This window comes from Ostrea edulis, chromosome 7 (assembly GCF_947568905.1).
Source record: "Ostrea edulis chromosome 7, xbOstEdul1.1, whole genome shotgun sequence".
NCBI classification, from domain to species: Eukaryota; Metazoa; Mollusca; class Bivalvia; order Ostreida; family Ostreidae; genus Ostrea; species Ostrea edulis.
In genome coordinates, this window is record NC_079170.1 from 79,618,471 (window position 1) to 79,635,849 (window position 17,379).

At 35.3% G+C, this 17,379-nt stretch overlaps 2 protein-coding genes across 2 annotated transcripts; both read left to right on the plus strand.

Moving 5' to 3' along the window:
• The first annotated feature begins 4,989 nt into the window (after positions 1 to 4,989).
• Positions 4,990 to 16,251, plus strand: LOC125654404 (testis-expressed protein 264 homolog). The gene is made up of 4 exons (XM_048884363.2): positions 4,990 to 5,289; positions 6,946 to 7,167; positions 9,111 to 9,285; positions 13,458 to 16,251. Exons 1-4 carry the CDS (start codon positions 5,029 to 5,031, stop codon positions 13,829 to 13,831), a joined length of 1,032 nt encoding a protein of 343 aa, XP_048740320.2. The 5' UTR covers positions 4,990 to 5,028; the 3' UTR covers positions 13,832 to 16,251.
• A 538-nt stretch (positions 16,252 to 16,789) lies between these two features.
• Positions 16,790 to 17,149, plus strand: LOC130048799 (uncharacterized). Its single transcript, XM_056145858.1, has one exon. The coding sequence runs from the start codon at positions 16,790 to 16,792 to the stop codon at positions 17,147 to 17,149; it is 360 nt and encodes a 119-aa protein (XP_056001833.1).
• Positions 17,150 to 17,379: the final 230 nt, after the last annotated feature.

Consider the following 17,379-nt stretch of genomic DNA (forward strand, 5'->3'; position numbering starts at 1 on the left):
AACATCGGACGTACCCGCGTATAATGATATTATGGGGGACAATGGTACTAATTTTAGTTAGAAGAAATTTAGTGTTATTTATCTTCCTAATGTGAAGAATAATTTCTTCGAATATGCAAGTATTATTCATGTTTTAAAGATTTGGGTTAAAAAGTCAGGTACAGACGGTAACTTTAAAAGGTTACTACATGCAAATCCGTTATTAGAACAAACATTTACAATGTATTGTAGTACATAAGAAATCAAAATTCTTATACGATATTTGAAACATAAACTCTTCTGTGACAACAGGCGCAATAAGGTGGAGTCAGCTTTTAGATATAGATAACAGGCAATGGAAAAATATCCATATACTAGTACTATCTTTCAATATACATATAGCTAAAAATTGCAAACCCAAATGGTTTCAACAGAGAATAATTAACAGAATTCAACACTACATCTCAACTCGAGACTCCGGGAGATTTTAACACGGACCAGTTGTTGTTTTTTATTATCATATATTTGAAAATAGTGTCCAAAATTTCAGGATAAATATTCATGTATACATTTTTAATCATTGAACGTCTTTCTGTTGGTATTTGTATATGTTTCTCGTCATTATATTTAGAAAGCAATACCACGATATCTGAGGCACTCCTTATCAAAACAATGTTCCGGGAAGTTATGATAATTACACGGTGAAATAAACTTAAGTGATCAAGGGCACGTGCCCTTGTTCATAACAAGGATGCAAAAATCCTGTATTATATAACAATGTAATTATGCATAACTTTAAAAGATGTACATTTCGTACTTAGCGTCAAGGTAACCGTGAAATAGGATTCTATATATAAATACCTCGCTCCTGAATGTGCAGGTGTTGTATGCGTAGATAAAATGTTTGTATATAGTGTATGGTATGTCGACATTAATTTTAGTTTGTTTAATGTCGCCATTAATATTTGTCCTGGGTGTCTGTATGAAGTCGCTCGGTTAATGCAGCCCGGAGGGCGTGCGATGATGGTTGTAAGGGGGAAAAGTTCAGAGGAAATTTGGAATGTTTGACTCGGAATACAGTTTATGTGGTTTGTCAACAAGTGACATATGGCTGTACCTTCATCATAATGTACACCCCGCAGCAACGAGAGACTGGGTCATTTAAAATTACGCTGTCTTAAGAAAACCCACCATGTTTTATAATCCTTGGGCTGTCCACTGTTTTCTCGGTTTCAAATCATCGCCATGGATAGAGAGCATTTTATAGAATCAGGTCGAAATAATACATGCATTCCACCAGTCAATAGTTAACTGCTTCAAATACAGTGTGGTACTATTACATGAGAGAGAGAGAGAGAGAGAGAGAGAGAGAGAGAGAGAGAGAGAGAGATTTTGATTTTCAGTGAATGTTTCCTATCCATGGTGGTTTATGAAAGAAGTATAAAAGTTTAAAATATCCATGTAGAAGCAAAAAATAAAAAATAAAAAAATAGTGAACTCAATCGGTTCTGTGATATACATACATGTATGTTTATTCATTATATACTACTACTTGTGTGGATCTTTCTATACAGTTATTTCTGGATTATATATACAATTGTGTCCGTAATTTTGTAGTCGCTTCCGAAGTCATACTGCAGGTAATTGCGAAAATTACGAGCCTGTAATCAAAACTTAAAGTCTTCAAACGTCTAAATTAAATGCTGGTAAAACATGCAAAATGTCATGCAGGGAGAAATATTTGTGGTACGTCAAATTAGTCAAGTTAATTGGTTCATTATTTTTGTTGTGTAGAACGCTTATACAATCATAGATATCTCTGTGGAAATCTTTGTAAAACTTTCTCATATTAATCCTCATAGAAACTTTCACTTCAATACGAACACGAAAGCTCTTAACGATTATCAATTGGATCGAAATGCTTGTTGCCTGTTACATAAATTTACGCTGAGCGAAAATATTGAAAATAGCGTGTAATCTCTCGTTGAACAATGATAATCTATGCAATGTGTCAATTCAAAAGTAAAACTCTAAATGAACAATTATTATATCAGGTTTTTTTAAAGATAATATTTTTCTGAATCTGTAATTGCGTTATTTAAGCTTTCTTATTTTTCCTTCGTTTATGTTGTATTTCGTTTTTATTTGATATAATTTAAGTGTATTCCGCATACCTTCACTATCTTTCATTTAATCCCCGCGGATTATATTGAATTTTAAAAAGACACGTTCAGGAACCCGTAACCATTTGATACGATTTTTTTGTTCTTTTACAAATGTGCTTTTTACGCCCATCTTTAGACGGGATGTATTATGGTACAGCGATGTCTGTACGTCCGTCTGTCCGTCCGTTAGGGGTTTTCTGTTTCTAATTTCATTTCTTTGTCACATATCAAGCTGAACTTTTTTGTGGATCACTCTAGATTATGTTGCAAAATTTGATCCATTTCGATCTCTCTTGCAGGATTGTATTGTTTAACGTCCCACTCGAGGTTTTTTCACTTGCAGGAGTTTTGCCCCTTTATTTGAAAATTATTGTTATAAAGAGAGTACATGATTTGTCCGGCGAACTTCTCCCACAATTTTCAAGTGAGGACCATCTTGTTTTACAAAATGTTTGTATGAGCATTGAAGATGTGTGTGTGCGCGCCAAGAATTTTGATTTTTTTTTTTTAAATTACAAGTTGTTGAAATTAATCCGTTTTGAGAATACATTACACAGAGTATATGATTTATCCGGTGAACTTTCCCCAAATTTTTCAAGTGAGAACCTTCTTATTTTTCAGAGTATTTGTATGGGTATGGAAGATGTGCATGTAGCAAGGATTTTGATTTTCTTGTATTTCTGAGAAAATTACAAGTTGTTGAACTTAGTCCGTTTTGAGGAAATATCAATTCATATCGGTATTAAGTAAACGACATGGTTTGTCCTTTTAACTCCTCACAGTTTAAAAGCTAGGGTCTTTGTAAATAGCTTGAAGATGTGGATAGTGCAAGGATTTTGATTCTCAACAATTTTAATTTTCTTTGATGTTTTAGATATTTACAGGTTGTTGAACTTGGTCAAATTTGAGGAAATATTTTACACACAGAACTCCTGTCTAAATTTGAAGTGAAGACCCTTTATACATACAATGCAAAGAAAGTATGTCACAGCCTGATGATGGCTGGTACTACCTGAAGCAAAGTCCTACAAATTATGGCTTACGAAAAACACCCTATGTAAGCATTTTCACGGGTGTAATTATGTTCCGCTTGTGGAGTAGGAGTTAAATATGTGTATAATCGGCATTAAGACAATCATAAACGGAGTGCTGAAGTAAAAATAATATGTAGATGTCCGTATAACCTTTTTGTACGGATATCTTTTTTCCGCACATACATTTTTAGAACCGGAGTTAAATATGTGCATAACAGAAAATTCCAAATAGTTTGCAGTATTTTTAATGGTTTCATATAAATATAATCCCTACAGTAGAGTGTTTGTCCCAGATCAAGGGCGGGGGAGAGAGAGAGAGAGAGAGAGAGAGAGAGAGAGAGAGAGAGAGAGAGAGAGAGAGAGAGAGAGAGAGAATATCATTGTAGAAAATATGCTCTATGGACAGTTATTGCGTGCATTGGATTATGGCAAATTTGATATATTTTAATGTGCATGAATGCATGTATTTTGAATGACTAATATGAAAATATCAAGTTTCTAAAATGTTTCAGCAGATAAACATCAAATGGATGCATTGTAAATTTAGTCTGTAAGATATGCATGCCTACATTCCCAGTGCGGTATTCTCCACACCTGCCTAATGTTAAGGTGAGGTGTTTTTTCACCTGTCGACATAAATAAATTCCTGGTCGTCTTCTGTCACTCCCCCGCTTTATGGATGGAGAAAATGTGTCCACTGACATGATATGTACATTTATGTGTGTGACATCATTAATCCTTTTTGTCATTTGCTCGTTGCCTTGGCTAAATACTACCTTACATTATACCGTGCAGTATACATGTACATTCGATGACTAATTTTTGAGTGTCAATTTTCAATGCTTTGGTGAAACTTTCATTCTCAACAATGACGAACACGTCGATACATTGGACACAAACAGGTCCCCACGTGTATGAAGGTTATTGTTTTCATTAATTAAATTTAAATCTTTCAACTATCTATTTGACATAAAGTGGCATTAGCTGTGAAAGTGACCAGCAACCCCCCACCCCCGAAAAAAATATCTCATTGGCATAGGAGTGTATATTTATAACTATAATAAAAACATTTATTTTGTACAAAAACAAGAAAACCCTGATAAAACTTTGTTAATTAATTAAAGGGACTGATTCACGATTTCCCCCCAAATTTTCTTTTTCACTTTTAATTATCAAAATCTACTGTCTACTGTGTTTAAAAGATTTCACATAAAAATTAAGGTTATACATTATCACAGAAACTCATTTTAGAGTGTTTATTATTTGTTTTGTAAACAAAGATTGTGGTATGTTATTATTTACGAAAATTTCAACAGAAATGAATATCGATCAAGGTTTATTATATCTTTCACATTTCAAGTATTTTGAGGGTAAAATGTGTCATCTAAAAGTTAAAAATTGTTACTACGCAAAATTAAGATGCTCTAGAGCATATATAGATATATTACAAATCAATATTTCACTTGCTTGTTTGTACAAGTATACATAAAAAGACTCGAGTCTTTGTTTACATAACACAGATTTAAGGCTAAAATATTACTTTTATTCTTGCATTCAGAAGGTCAAAATTTTGGCTGTCAACAAATGATAAAACAAAAGTCCAACTATCACAACATTGCATAGTTAGATAACAATGTTATAGTTTAAAATATATAAATCGAAAAATTTAATAAGTAATTAAAAAAAAGTTCGTTTCAAGTAATTTGCTGGGATAAGGAAGTAAGAGTTGTTCACCTTAGAATGAGAACCAGAAAATTTTAAGAACCAGTTTTTATTTATTTCTCGGGATCTCTTGGAATTTTATCATACAATTGCACCTTCATCAAGAGAGAACTCGAAAGACCAAAACAATGGCTGAATGGCTACTTCTGGCTGGTATTGGGGTGTTAGCGCTCTGTCTGGTGGTGACGCTGTTGGCACTACTGCTGCTGTCAGGCTTGTTTGAGAGCTTTGAAATTAAGACAGGCAAACCCCCGCTAGGAGAGGCTGTCATTGCATATATGTCCTATCGCGGTCCGTACAAGGAATGTGGTCCCATGTTCACACAAATTTGTGGAATGGTTCCGCAAGGCTACAAAATCCTTGGCATTTATTATGACGACCCGAATGTGGTGAGACTTCATGGTATTTTCCCCGTCTTTACTGAAAAAAAGGAAGTGGGTGTATTGTTGGGTTCTTGGGTTTTTATGCTAAATCGTCTATGACGTCATTGTCCCCCCTCCCCCCCGAATAATTTAAGGAGGTATGTTACACCAGAGAAATTTGATGTAGATGAAAAGTCGGGGATATGTACAACAATATTTTGAAGTGGAAATGTTTCAATTTTACTCTGTTTTGTCAAAAAATACAGTTTTAGTAGAAGATAGTCTGATTTTTAAAAAAATAAAAATCCCTGCTGGACTTGAACCTGCGACCTACAGTTTAGCAGTCGGTATGCCAACTTACTGAGCTTCTCGGCTAGGTATCTAAATTGAAAAGGAGAAGTCAAATATTGCTGATGTTGATTTTTCCTCCATGTTTTTAAAGGAAGTCAGCCATTATAACAATGTAGAGTACCTCCTTAAAGTCAGCAGAATGAATATCTATCATTGAAAGTAAAAATGTAAATTACATGAGTATGCAAAGATATAATAAAGGCTATTCTCTTTACAGAAGTAGGCCGGCATAGACTGTGCTAATTGTTTAAATGTCTATTGTTACAGAAGTGATATGAATAGAAATGAGAACTTCCACTATGACACATGGTTGACAAATTGCAGATGTGTATAAGCAACTGAACAGATTGAGCTAGGACGGAAATTGTGGGTCCGAATGGATATCGGATCATAAAAAAATAAATACAGAATAGGAATTGGCATGAATCTTCCAAGCATTGCTACCTCATCTTGCACATAAAATTGATGCCCATTTTTTATTTAAGAGTGATTGTTCCACATCTTGCACTATAAACACTGTGTCTTCATTGTGGGGAACTCTGACAATTGAAGACCTATCCTCGTAATGCAGTTTATACCACTTTAGACAAATTTGTAGGTGATTGATTGGATAAAGTTGATCACATGACACCCTGAAATTTCTTATATTACCTCTCTGTGTGGAGGGTGTATTCGTTTGATGACTGTGACATCACTAATGAATCACATGGCGCCGCCCCAAAATTTTCAATACATCGTCTCCGCTCAGAGATTTTGGCAACTAGTACTTGCGTATCATATGATGCCCCGAAATTTCAATACATCATTTCTGCAAGAGAATATTGATCTGACAGCTACCGTAGCTTTCAATGTATATATGTAATCAATTTCAACATACATGATTTGTTTATTTAATGTTATTGTTAATATTTTTAACCGTGATGTTATCATATAAATTTGTGATTGTATGATTTTCAATGTGATACATATATATGAAATTTAATTTAATAACTGAATAATATTTAGCAAATATGTTGCTGAAATCTTAAAAAAAAATTCCAAAAGTCTTCAGTAGGATAAATTCGTTACACAGTCAGTTTGGGACATAATATGGAGTCATTGAGGGTGTGAAATGGAAATCTGTATTGGGCGAGGCAAAACCTACAAATTTCCATTAACACTCCAGTTTTCCAGTGTGCTGGTTTCAGGCCTTTTTTATACCATTGTTTACTCCATCATGACATGTTCTTATTTCAATTTACAAGATATGTCTAACATCAGTCTACTCTCACTGATCATCTGTCAACATTTTAGATTATTTTCTGAATAAAAAGCTTATGTTATTGTTTGTAGGTGGAAGCACATAAGCTCCGTTATATCGTGGGTGCGATATTATCTGAAGACGGATCTGAAATTGACATGGCCGTACAAGAAAAGCTCACTCAGAACGGCTACAAAATCGCCAAGCTACCGGCAGTATCCTATGCTGTCAACACATCATTCCCGTACAGGAGCGCTCTGTCCATACTTATCGCTGTCTGGAGAGTGTATCCTAGGATGAACAACTATGTGAAGGTCAGAGCAGGGATTCTTCTGTTGTGGTTATATTCTTCTGACTTCAGAATCAACAGATTATGGAATTTTGATGATGGGTTATTTTTATTTTGTACTCTCCTAGCATTTAAAATTCTCTCCTCTATATCCCTTTTAATCTTTAAAATACAGATTCCTCTCTTTCACTTTCACTTCTCAATATCATTGTCACACTCTCCCTCAAGCTCAGCAACTCTGGGACTCTGAGAGCCCCTTGGATTAACTGACACATCTTATTTTCATGCTTGATCTTGGTTAGTAAACTGTTTTATGAAATAGGAGAGTCAAAGAGTCAAATGCAAACAAAACATATGACTGAATTGGGAAAAACTTTGTTTGCCACTTGGGCTGCCAGGTTTTCAGTATTTAATCACCCACATGAAATTTAACTCGCATTTGTGATGAGCTAACCACAACCCTGAAATATATGGGAACTGAATGAGCTGGCACACAATGCTAAAAACTTATCTTTGTTATCTGTATTTGAATATTCACTAATTATATCCTGAAATATTACAGGATATACTCACATATAACTTGTTTTATGTTGTTTTATTGGGGGTTGGGGAACTTCAAATTTTGGTTCTGAAGTCTTAATCATGTCAGACGTATACGCACATGTACACTACTGCACAACTTGCATCATCTGACTGTATTTCTAAAGTGTCAATGTCAGTTTAATCAGTAGCCAATCAACACGAGTGATTGTTTGAATAAACACATGTGATTTTATTTATGAAAATATATTTAATTCATCATTTTATATGTTAAACAAACAAACAATGTGTTTGTTAAAAGTTGGGTTATAATAAATAATATTTTTCATGCAAACTTTTCATGAAAAAACAAGCCCAGTTTGCAATGTATGTCTGTATTCTGTATATTTTAATCAATGCATTTAAACAGTGCACTAAATATTCACTGCATATTAAAATTTGCTGTGTGGATATGCCTTTTTCTTTAATATCTGTAATATTCATAAAAAGGGGGCACCTGCCATTAAATAAACACAGACGGCGGTATCGTCATTGTCAAACAATGAAAGGCGCTTGCACAGTGAGGTTGATACTTTTGTTTATTAAGTAAACTACACCAAATGACCACAATTTACCAGACATTGAGCAACTCCTAGTTAAAGACAGCACAGGAGTTTGCAGTTTTATTAATTGAATCAAAATAAAAATTGGAAAAAAAAAATCCAATCCGGAAAAAAAATATCCACTGTCTTCTAATATAGGTTTGAACGTCTCAAACTTATCATAATTCAGACTTTTCTATTAAATTTCCAAGTTTTATATGTTGAAATTTTAGTTCCAATTACTATGATGAAAAAACAATAAAGAACCTTTAACAGAATTATATTCTTAATTATTCAGTTATTTAACATATGATTAAATGGAGACTTATATACAACAAAGAAACACAACTCTTGTTTAAAAAATAGTAATGACGTTGATGACAGTCTAATGTAAGACTCAGTCTGACTTATCAGCGTTGTCGGATACCCACGGGTGATCTCGTTTTTAACTCATTGAGTAAAAGACGAGATCACCTGTGGGTATCCGACGATGACTTACCAGAGGGTCTGTGTCAAAGTCCTAAAAAATATTCCAAAGAAAAGGTCACTGACTTATATGCAGGTCAACTTATAAGTGAGTATACACTGTATAAAGATCCCCTTAAACATTAAAACGGGGGAATAGGTTGTCGAAAAGAGTTTGATGATTTTTAAATATAATTGTTTACTTTAGACATGATTGTATATTATGATGTTCATGTTGAGCATCCGATGTTGATTAGGTGATGAATTATATGAATTAAAAACCTGCTTTATTGTATGATTATCATATTTGATGAAAGATGTTCAAAGAACCTGACATATGTTACATATTTATATCGAACAAAATTTGGGATTTTTTTTTAAGGAACGGAAGTTATGTGCACATCCGTATTTGGAGGTGTACGATGGGGAAAACATGTACTTCATCGCTCCACTCGCCCGACAGAACGAGTTCTATGTACCCGAGGTCCAGGAGACCGAGGATCGGGCAGAGGATGGAGACGATGAAGATGATAGTTCTGTGGATGAGAGTGTATCAGGTAAAAAATATAATTATACAAGAATAGCATTAACAGTTATTGACTGTGTCCTCAGACAACGGTTCTGTTTGACCCTAGGATGGACCTGTTGCCTGAAGGCTCGGATCGAGGGTCAAACAAAACAGTTGTTGTCCAAGGACTCAGTCTATAACTGTTTTGTTAAACACATTCATTCTTTTTAGGTTTTTCTTTTCTAGGTGCACATGGTTTGTTGACTTTGAACTTTTAACAAGACAGTGTGATTGTGAACATATATCAATGTATCCATTAGTTTAAAAGAAAATGTACCCAATATCCTTATTGATAATCATGAACTACATTTTTTTTGGTGTTTTTGCTCTGCTTTTCATCTAATATATTCTGTATTTCTTTATCAGTCAAATCTATGAATCTCACCATTACATAAACAAAATAACAAACTGAGAATCATGTGACTTACATAGCCAATAGAAATAAGACAGATTATTGCCCGGTCAACAGTTCGTAATAGACCACGAGTGTGAGAGTTGGTTTAACAGTTAAAATGTTGGTTCTAAATTGTATTAAGTTTTATTTAGGAAAAAATCAGGGTGTATAACAAAATGCTTTTTCCCCCAATTTGGATCCGCATAAGAGCATAGGGCACATATATTGTCCATAATTGTAAACAAATACAGAAAAACATACCTCTCACTGTACCTGTTCGAGAAATTGCATATCCAACACTTGACTTACAAGAACGATATTCTTCCAGTACAAGACTGAAGTACTCAGAGAGTAATGCATGTACATTATTTTCATTTTCTTATTCTACTTGGCTGGGTAGAGGTTATTTTTAGGCAACATGTAATCATTCACACCATGTCCAAATATAGAGGATCTTGAAAGAGTGCTTAATATGGAATATGAAATTTATGAAATTCATTATTGGATTTAATATTTCCTGAGCCTTGCTAAATTTCATATATCATAAGCACGAGTGTAAGATTCGATTTATCACACAACTATTATTAAATGCACATATTGATCTACTGTCTATTTCACAACCCGAATGCCACAGAAATTTTTGCTTTTAATTCGATTGTAACATTGTCGCAACGTCACGGTTTCAAGAAACTTGAAATTATTTTCATGTCACAAAAGCCACAAAATCCTTTTGGAACAACCTTGGTGACAAAACAAGGCCTTTTGCCATCATTGTTAACAATTTCAAAGGATGACATATTGTTTTGTTTATTTGGTGCATGAATGATGACCTATTTAATTTGCATGATTATGAACCTGTGCTACGAGTTCACATCGTTTTTCCGAACCCGTGTTATGAACCTGGGAAAAGTACTGTTGTGTGATTAAATATTATGTCTCTGTATTCACGACGATTGGTTACCTACATCTTCTGAATGCATCCATTGTTTGTTGATTGAGTGATCTGATTTTATGAATGCATGCTGATACCCATTACAAGTAATATTTACATGTAGAATCTGGAAAATAGGTTTTGTTTATGAAATGGCTGTCAAGCCTAGCAGTTCAATGACTTCTAGGTCCATGAAATAATCACTTTCATTAAAGCGGAATATTTGTGATCTGTCTGATAGACAAGTAAAACATTAAACAAGGGATTTAATAATGCCTTAAGCAGGTTCAAGAAATGTATGAAGAATTTTAACAAGGTCAATGTACTATGAGATTGCCTCATACAGACAGTGTTATAGGGGTTATCCCCCTTTTAGCAGTATACGTTCTGTTGTCTCTGGACATTGCCAGTAGAAATCTGTACACAGAAGGAATTCAGGGAGGAGGCTTTTTCTGACTAAAATATTGAGACCACTATCTTGATGTTATACTGAGAGGTCAATACAACTCACTTCTCGGTCAGTATTTAATACTGTTTATACTCAATGAAGACCTAGATTTGACTGATAATGAAATGTTCAGATTTGTTCAAATCAATATACCCAAAGCCAGGGCTTGGTCACAGTAGGATTTTAAAGTTTTGAGTAAGGATATAAGGAAATGTCTTTTTTTCAAATTCTTCTCAAAACAGTGTACAATTTGCCAAATTAATGTGCAGGTTTTTCATGCAGTTACCCACACTGAAGTCGGGGGGGGGGGGGTAAAGTATGAAGATTTATATAACACCCAATATCTAGGATAATTCTTTATAAACCCTCTCAAAGGCCACAAGTTACACCATGTCAAATTACAAAGGTCAGTAGTATGCAACCATCCTCATGTAATTTAGGTTCCAGTTTGTTCACACCTCGACCTTAGTGTCAGGGCTTCAGTGGGAGCTGAAGAATTCCACAGAAGAATTACAGATATAGGAAATTTATTGAAAACCTTCTCCAGAACCACAAGGGTACAATTATACATGAAATTAATATGGAAGCATCCTCATGTAGTGTAGATTCTTATTAGTGTAGATTCACATTAGTGTAGATTCACATTAGTATAGATTCACATGTAGAATAGATTCACATTAGTATAGATTCACATTATTGTAGATTAGTGTAGATTCACATTAGTGTATGTTCACATTAGTGTAGGTTCACATTAGTGTAGGTTCACATTAGTGTAGGTTCACATTAGTGTAGGTTCACATTAGTGTATGTTCACATTAGTGTAGGTTCACATTAGTGTAGATTCACATTAGTGTAGATTCACATTAGTGCACACCATGCCTCCTGTTATTGAGAAATTTCTCCCAAGTTAATGGTAGAATCAAGATGGTGACCAAAGGGCTCTATTGTGATGCTCAGATTTGCATTTCTTCCTTTTTACACCATGAGTATTGATAAAAGTTTAAGGTAAAGGGACTTTAGAATGTAGCCCTGCTCGTGCCATGGTCATGTCAAACCTAAGATGTAAACATAGGTAATAATTGCTAATTCGCCAAATCCTCAAGAATCACGGGTCTTTCAGAGATGACCTTTAAAATACAGGGCCTGTGTCGCGGCAGGCATTGGCACGTTAAAGAATCCTCACTGTTACGACCATAAGCGCTAAGCTTAGGTCTAAATTCACCTACAGCTGTTGATTTCTCAATATGAGTGAAAAATTTTCGAAGAGACATATATAAAAAAAAAAAAGGAAACAAGCAATCTTTCTGGTCTTCAGCTATACAATTTATCAAATACGTCTCGATATTGATGAGACCCACAGGAGATTCATTAGTCATATTAGGACCGACTTGTTTTCATTCTTTTCATTTCATAAATTTCAGGATTGCTGCACCCTAGGGCCTCAGGGGCGAGGCAAAAATTGACCAAAATTAACCAATTTTCAAGAACTTTCTTCTTTAGAACTGGACATGTTTAAGAAAAACTAAATGCATAATGATGTAGAGCAGGAAGGCCTATACCAAAATTGTCAATTTCATGATCTCCGCGTTGGGGGTTCTGATCCCAGGGTGGTATATGAAGTGTTTATTTGCTGTATAAAATCTAAATGCATACTTAGGAAAAGCAGAAAGGGATGTACAAAATTTGGTGAATTTCACAACCCAGGGTTTGACTCTAAGATGGGTCCAAATTATTCATATCTTTTGATGTTAATATGCCTATTATATTATGTAAAGCTTCTCATCAGTGTATTAATTCACTTTTGAGGGCATTGAAGTTTTAAAGAACACATCTTGTTTTATACTGTTACTGAATATTAGAATTTAGCTTATATAATCAGAACAGGAATTTTTTTTTTTTTTAGATTTCATAGCCCGTGGGATTAGTGATACTTTTTCACTAGTACTCAGGTGGCCGATAAGGCCTGTGGGCATCTTGTTAAAGAAGCAATACCATGAAACCAAGCTTGTGCATTTAAAATTTCGACAGCTTGCTCAGGAATTCAAGCTTGTTCATTTCAAATATCGACAGCTTGCTCACAAAATCAAGCTTATTCATTTCAAATTTCGACAGCTTGCTCGGGAAATCAAGCTTGTTCATTTCAGATTTTGACAGCTTGTTCACAAAATCAAGCTTTTTCATTTCAAATTTTGACAGCATGCTCGGGAAATCAAGCTTGTTCATTTCAAATTACAACACTTTGCTACATTATGTAGTCTTATTCATTTCACATTATGATACATTGTAGTTTACTGAGGAAATCAAGCTTAACATTCATTTCATATTATGATAGTATGCTCTCACAGCTACAAGGCAGTTATGTTTTACTGTTTTTTTAATCTCTGACAGAGTCACGAGAGACCACATTCAGTCGCAGCGTGATGGACGACGATGTACCTATATCAGACAGTGACAGCGAGGAGGATGTAGAAAGGGAGACAACTTATCCTACTCCCGACACATGTCACAGTCAAGAGCTCCTCAGAGGGGAGTTCACTCCACGTAAATTGTTAGAGGACGTCGCTCGCGATGAGAGTACACCGGACGTTAGCGAACCTCGCACGTTTCAGGACTCAGAATTTAACTCCGAACAAACAAGCTCCTCCCAGATTCCCGAATGTCCACAAAAGGAAGAGGAATGCGATAAGGCCTCGAATGCTTCTGGTTCATCGTTTGAGGAAATCATGATGGAAAACGTCCCTCTGCCGCAAAATTCATCATAACAAAATGTTGCTGATCAAAGCCATAGTGATTTAAGTCAATTTGATGAATTATTTGCATAAGAAATGCATCAATGTTTGATTATAACATGCAGTAAAACACACTTATAGCGAACACATTCACGACAAAGTCACGCTTATTGTGTAGGAATATATTTTTCCCTTATGAGAGGAAAATAACAAAAATTGTATTGGTTAGAATGAAGTTTGGTTATAACGAACTGTGGCTCACTGGCCGTGGAGGGTCGCTATAACCCTGTTTTACTGTGTGTATGAATATTTGAGTCTGCATGGTTTATGTATCTCTAGTAAACAGTGTTTGTAAATTCAAAGTATTTATGAAACGCTGATGATGAGGAGTATTGACTTTAAAGTGTATCAATATAAATGAATGTGATTAGGTTTAATTGCTGGTATATGTTGATTCATTTAAAGATATATGTAACTAGTAAATGTGATAGAAAGTAACTAGAAGTGCACACAGCCTTATTGGGAATTTAATGTCGACCAGAACATCAGCCTTTTCTTCTGTCATGTGAGGTAATTCCTTTTAATGCTTGTGTTATTTAAGTATTTGATATGAAGGCAATTACTTGTAATTTTCATTCCATTTGTGTGAGTAGCCTGATATTTTTACATCATGATCATCAAAATTTACTTGTAAATCTAAAAAGTAAGGTATGTAAATGCCCCCCCTCTCTCTCTCTCTCTCTCTCTCTCTCTCTCTCTCTCTCTCTCTATATATATATATATATACATATTATATACTACAGGTATTATTGTGGACGGTGGGGTAAGGGGAATTAAACATGAATGTAACAGTATATAGGCCTACATAAGAAAAGAACAGGTATTAAATCAGTTGGCTGTATGTTAAATAAGCAATAATTTAACTTCGTGTTTTGACATGGGTCCAAGATTGTATTAATCACAAATTGCAGCATGATAATAAGGATGTGAAGTGTAATTATGTAGTCTTAAATGTTAAGAATTGATTTATGTATTGTGGGATCTTAAGCTGTAAGGATTAAATTATTAGGAGCTTCCTGTGACTTTTTAATTCTGATAATCCTTAATCTCACATGTTACAATCCTAAAGGTGTGTGATAACATTATATCATGTCTTTTGGGGGAGAGGATTTGTAGCATTGAAGAAGAGGTCCAATTAGACAAGTCTCTTATAAACTGTCATTTTCCTGATTTTTTTCTTTTTTTCTGTTTTTGGATTTATATGAAAAACTTGTAGTGATAGGGCATTTTCTTTCTTTCATGCATTTTGTGTCACAATGTTTGTATGTGTCTTTTAGTGATGAATTTTCTATCTATACACAGTGTGGTCAACAATGCACATTGCTGAAAAAAGCAGTGATAATGTGTTCTTATTCCTATATCAGTTGATATTTTACATGTACATGCACAAATGATTTGTACATTGTGATTGCAGATTTTTGAATTGAGATTTTTGTTTTGTGACTATACCAATGTTTTCATTGGCCTATCATCCTCAGGATAAATTAGAATGTTATATACATGTCTGTTAACTTATTTTACATCTTCAGATAGCTTTTATACACCCATCATCAAGTTGTAAGGTGGGGGGGGGGGTGTATTTTGGAATCAGCATGTCCGACAACAAGCACTCTCTGCCCGTCCGGCTGAACGTCTGTAGACAAAATCATGGACAACCTTTTACAGACTTTAGGGCTGTTCTCACCTGATGGCCAGCAAAATTCAATTCATACTTGCTAATGACAAATCATACTTGCTAATGACACATCATGAAATGCTTCTTCTTACCCACGGTCCAGTTGCTGCTTCTGACCTACATTTTATGCTTCAATGACTCTGCTTCAAGGTATCATTTAGGTCTTTTCTCAGCTGATTACATGTGATAAATCATCAAGACTTGTCTGTGGCTAGAGATGTTCTACTTAAATTAAATGTGAGTTTGTCTATCAATATCTTACTACAAGATGAACACAAACAGATTCTGAAGTCTAATTTTGGTTAGAAGATGTGTCATGAGGACCTGTCAATGCTTTAAGGACATAAGGATTGAAATATTTGTATAGGACATAATTTTGTTTAATGTTTGTTATTGATAACTTGAGCTTCATCAAAAGGTTAGTCACAAGAAATGTAGTGTTCAAATATTCGGTTGTTCGGATGTAGCCAGTTTAGGGTTTATCATGTGAGGCTGTTTTCTGTGGAAGGGGGGTTAGTGTGGTTAGGACAGCTCTTGTTGATTTCAATGATTGTAAGATTTACCTGAATTGTTTCTTGTCCTGTGAATATTGTGAAACACATGAACAAAGCTGCTTTAATCAGTATTCAATATCACAGAGACATCGTCTGTGTATCTCGGAGCAATTTTTTTTCGCTGTTTATGTTAATTAAAGAGAATAAAAACAAGTATAATCGGATATTCTTCTGTTTGAAGAAAGAGAGGAGGTAAAGAAAGAGGGGGGAGGAGAGAGAGGGGGAGGAGAAAGAAGAGAGATGAGGTAAAGAAAGAGGAGGAGAAAGACGAGAGAGGGGTAAAGAAAAAGGGGGGAGGAGAAAGAAGAGAGAGGAGGTAAAGAAAGGGAAGGGAAGGAAAGAGAGAGGAGGTAAAGAAAGAGGGGGAGGAGAGAGAGGAGGTAAAGAAAAAGGAGAGAGAGGAGGTAAAGAAAAGGGGCAAGAAAGAGGAGAGGGGAGGTAAAGAAAAGGGGAAGAAAGAGGAGAGGGGAGGTAAAGAAAGAGGAGAGAGGAGGAAAAGGGGAAGAAAGAGGAGGTAAAGAAAAAGGGAAAGAAAGGAGAGAGAGGAGGGGAAGAAAGAGGAGGTAAAGAAAAAGGGGAGGAGAAAGAAGAGAGAGGAGGTAAAAAAAAAAGGGGGGGGGGGAAAGAAGAGAGGGGGTAAAGAGAAGAGAGAGGTGGTAAAGAGAAGAGAGAGGGGGTAAAATTGAAGAGAGAGGGGGTAACATGGAAAAGAGAAGGGTAAAATTGAAGAGAGAGGGGGTAAAGAGAAGAGAGGGAGAGGAGAAAGAAGAGAGAGGAAAGGAGAAAGAAGAGAGAGGGGGAGGAGAAAGAAAAGAGAGAGGGGGTAAAAAAAAAATAGTGGAGAGAGGGGGAGAAAAGAGAGGAAATAAAGATAAGAGAGAGGGGGTAAAATTGAAGAGAGAGGGGGTAAAGAGAAGAGAGAGGGAGAGGAGAAAGAAGAGAGAGGGGGAGGAGAAAGAAAAGAGAGAGGGTAAAGAGAAGAGGGAGGGGGTTAAAAACATAGTGGAGAGAGAGGGAAAAAAGAGGAGAGAGGGGGAGAAAAGAGAGGAGGTAAAGAAATAGCGGGGGTGGGGGGGGGTAAAGAAATAGGGAGAGAAGAGAGCGGTAGGAAAGAGAGAAGGTAAAGAAATAGTGGGAAGGAGGAGATAGAAGAGAAAAGAGGGAGGAAGTTACTAAAGAGCATGTGATATTAGGGTATGAGAAGTGCTCACTAGAGGAGAAATCTTGATTTCAAAATAGATCAAGTTTCTAAAGTACTGTACAAAGGTAGGCGTGCCTTTATTGATAAGTAC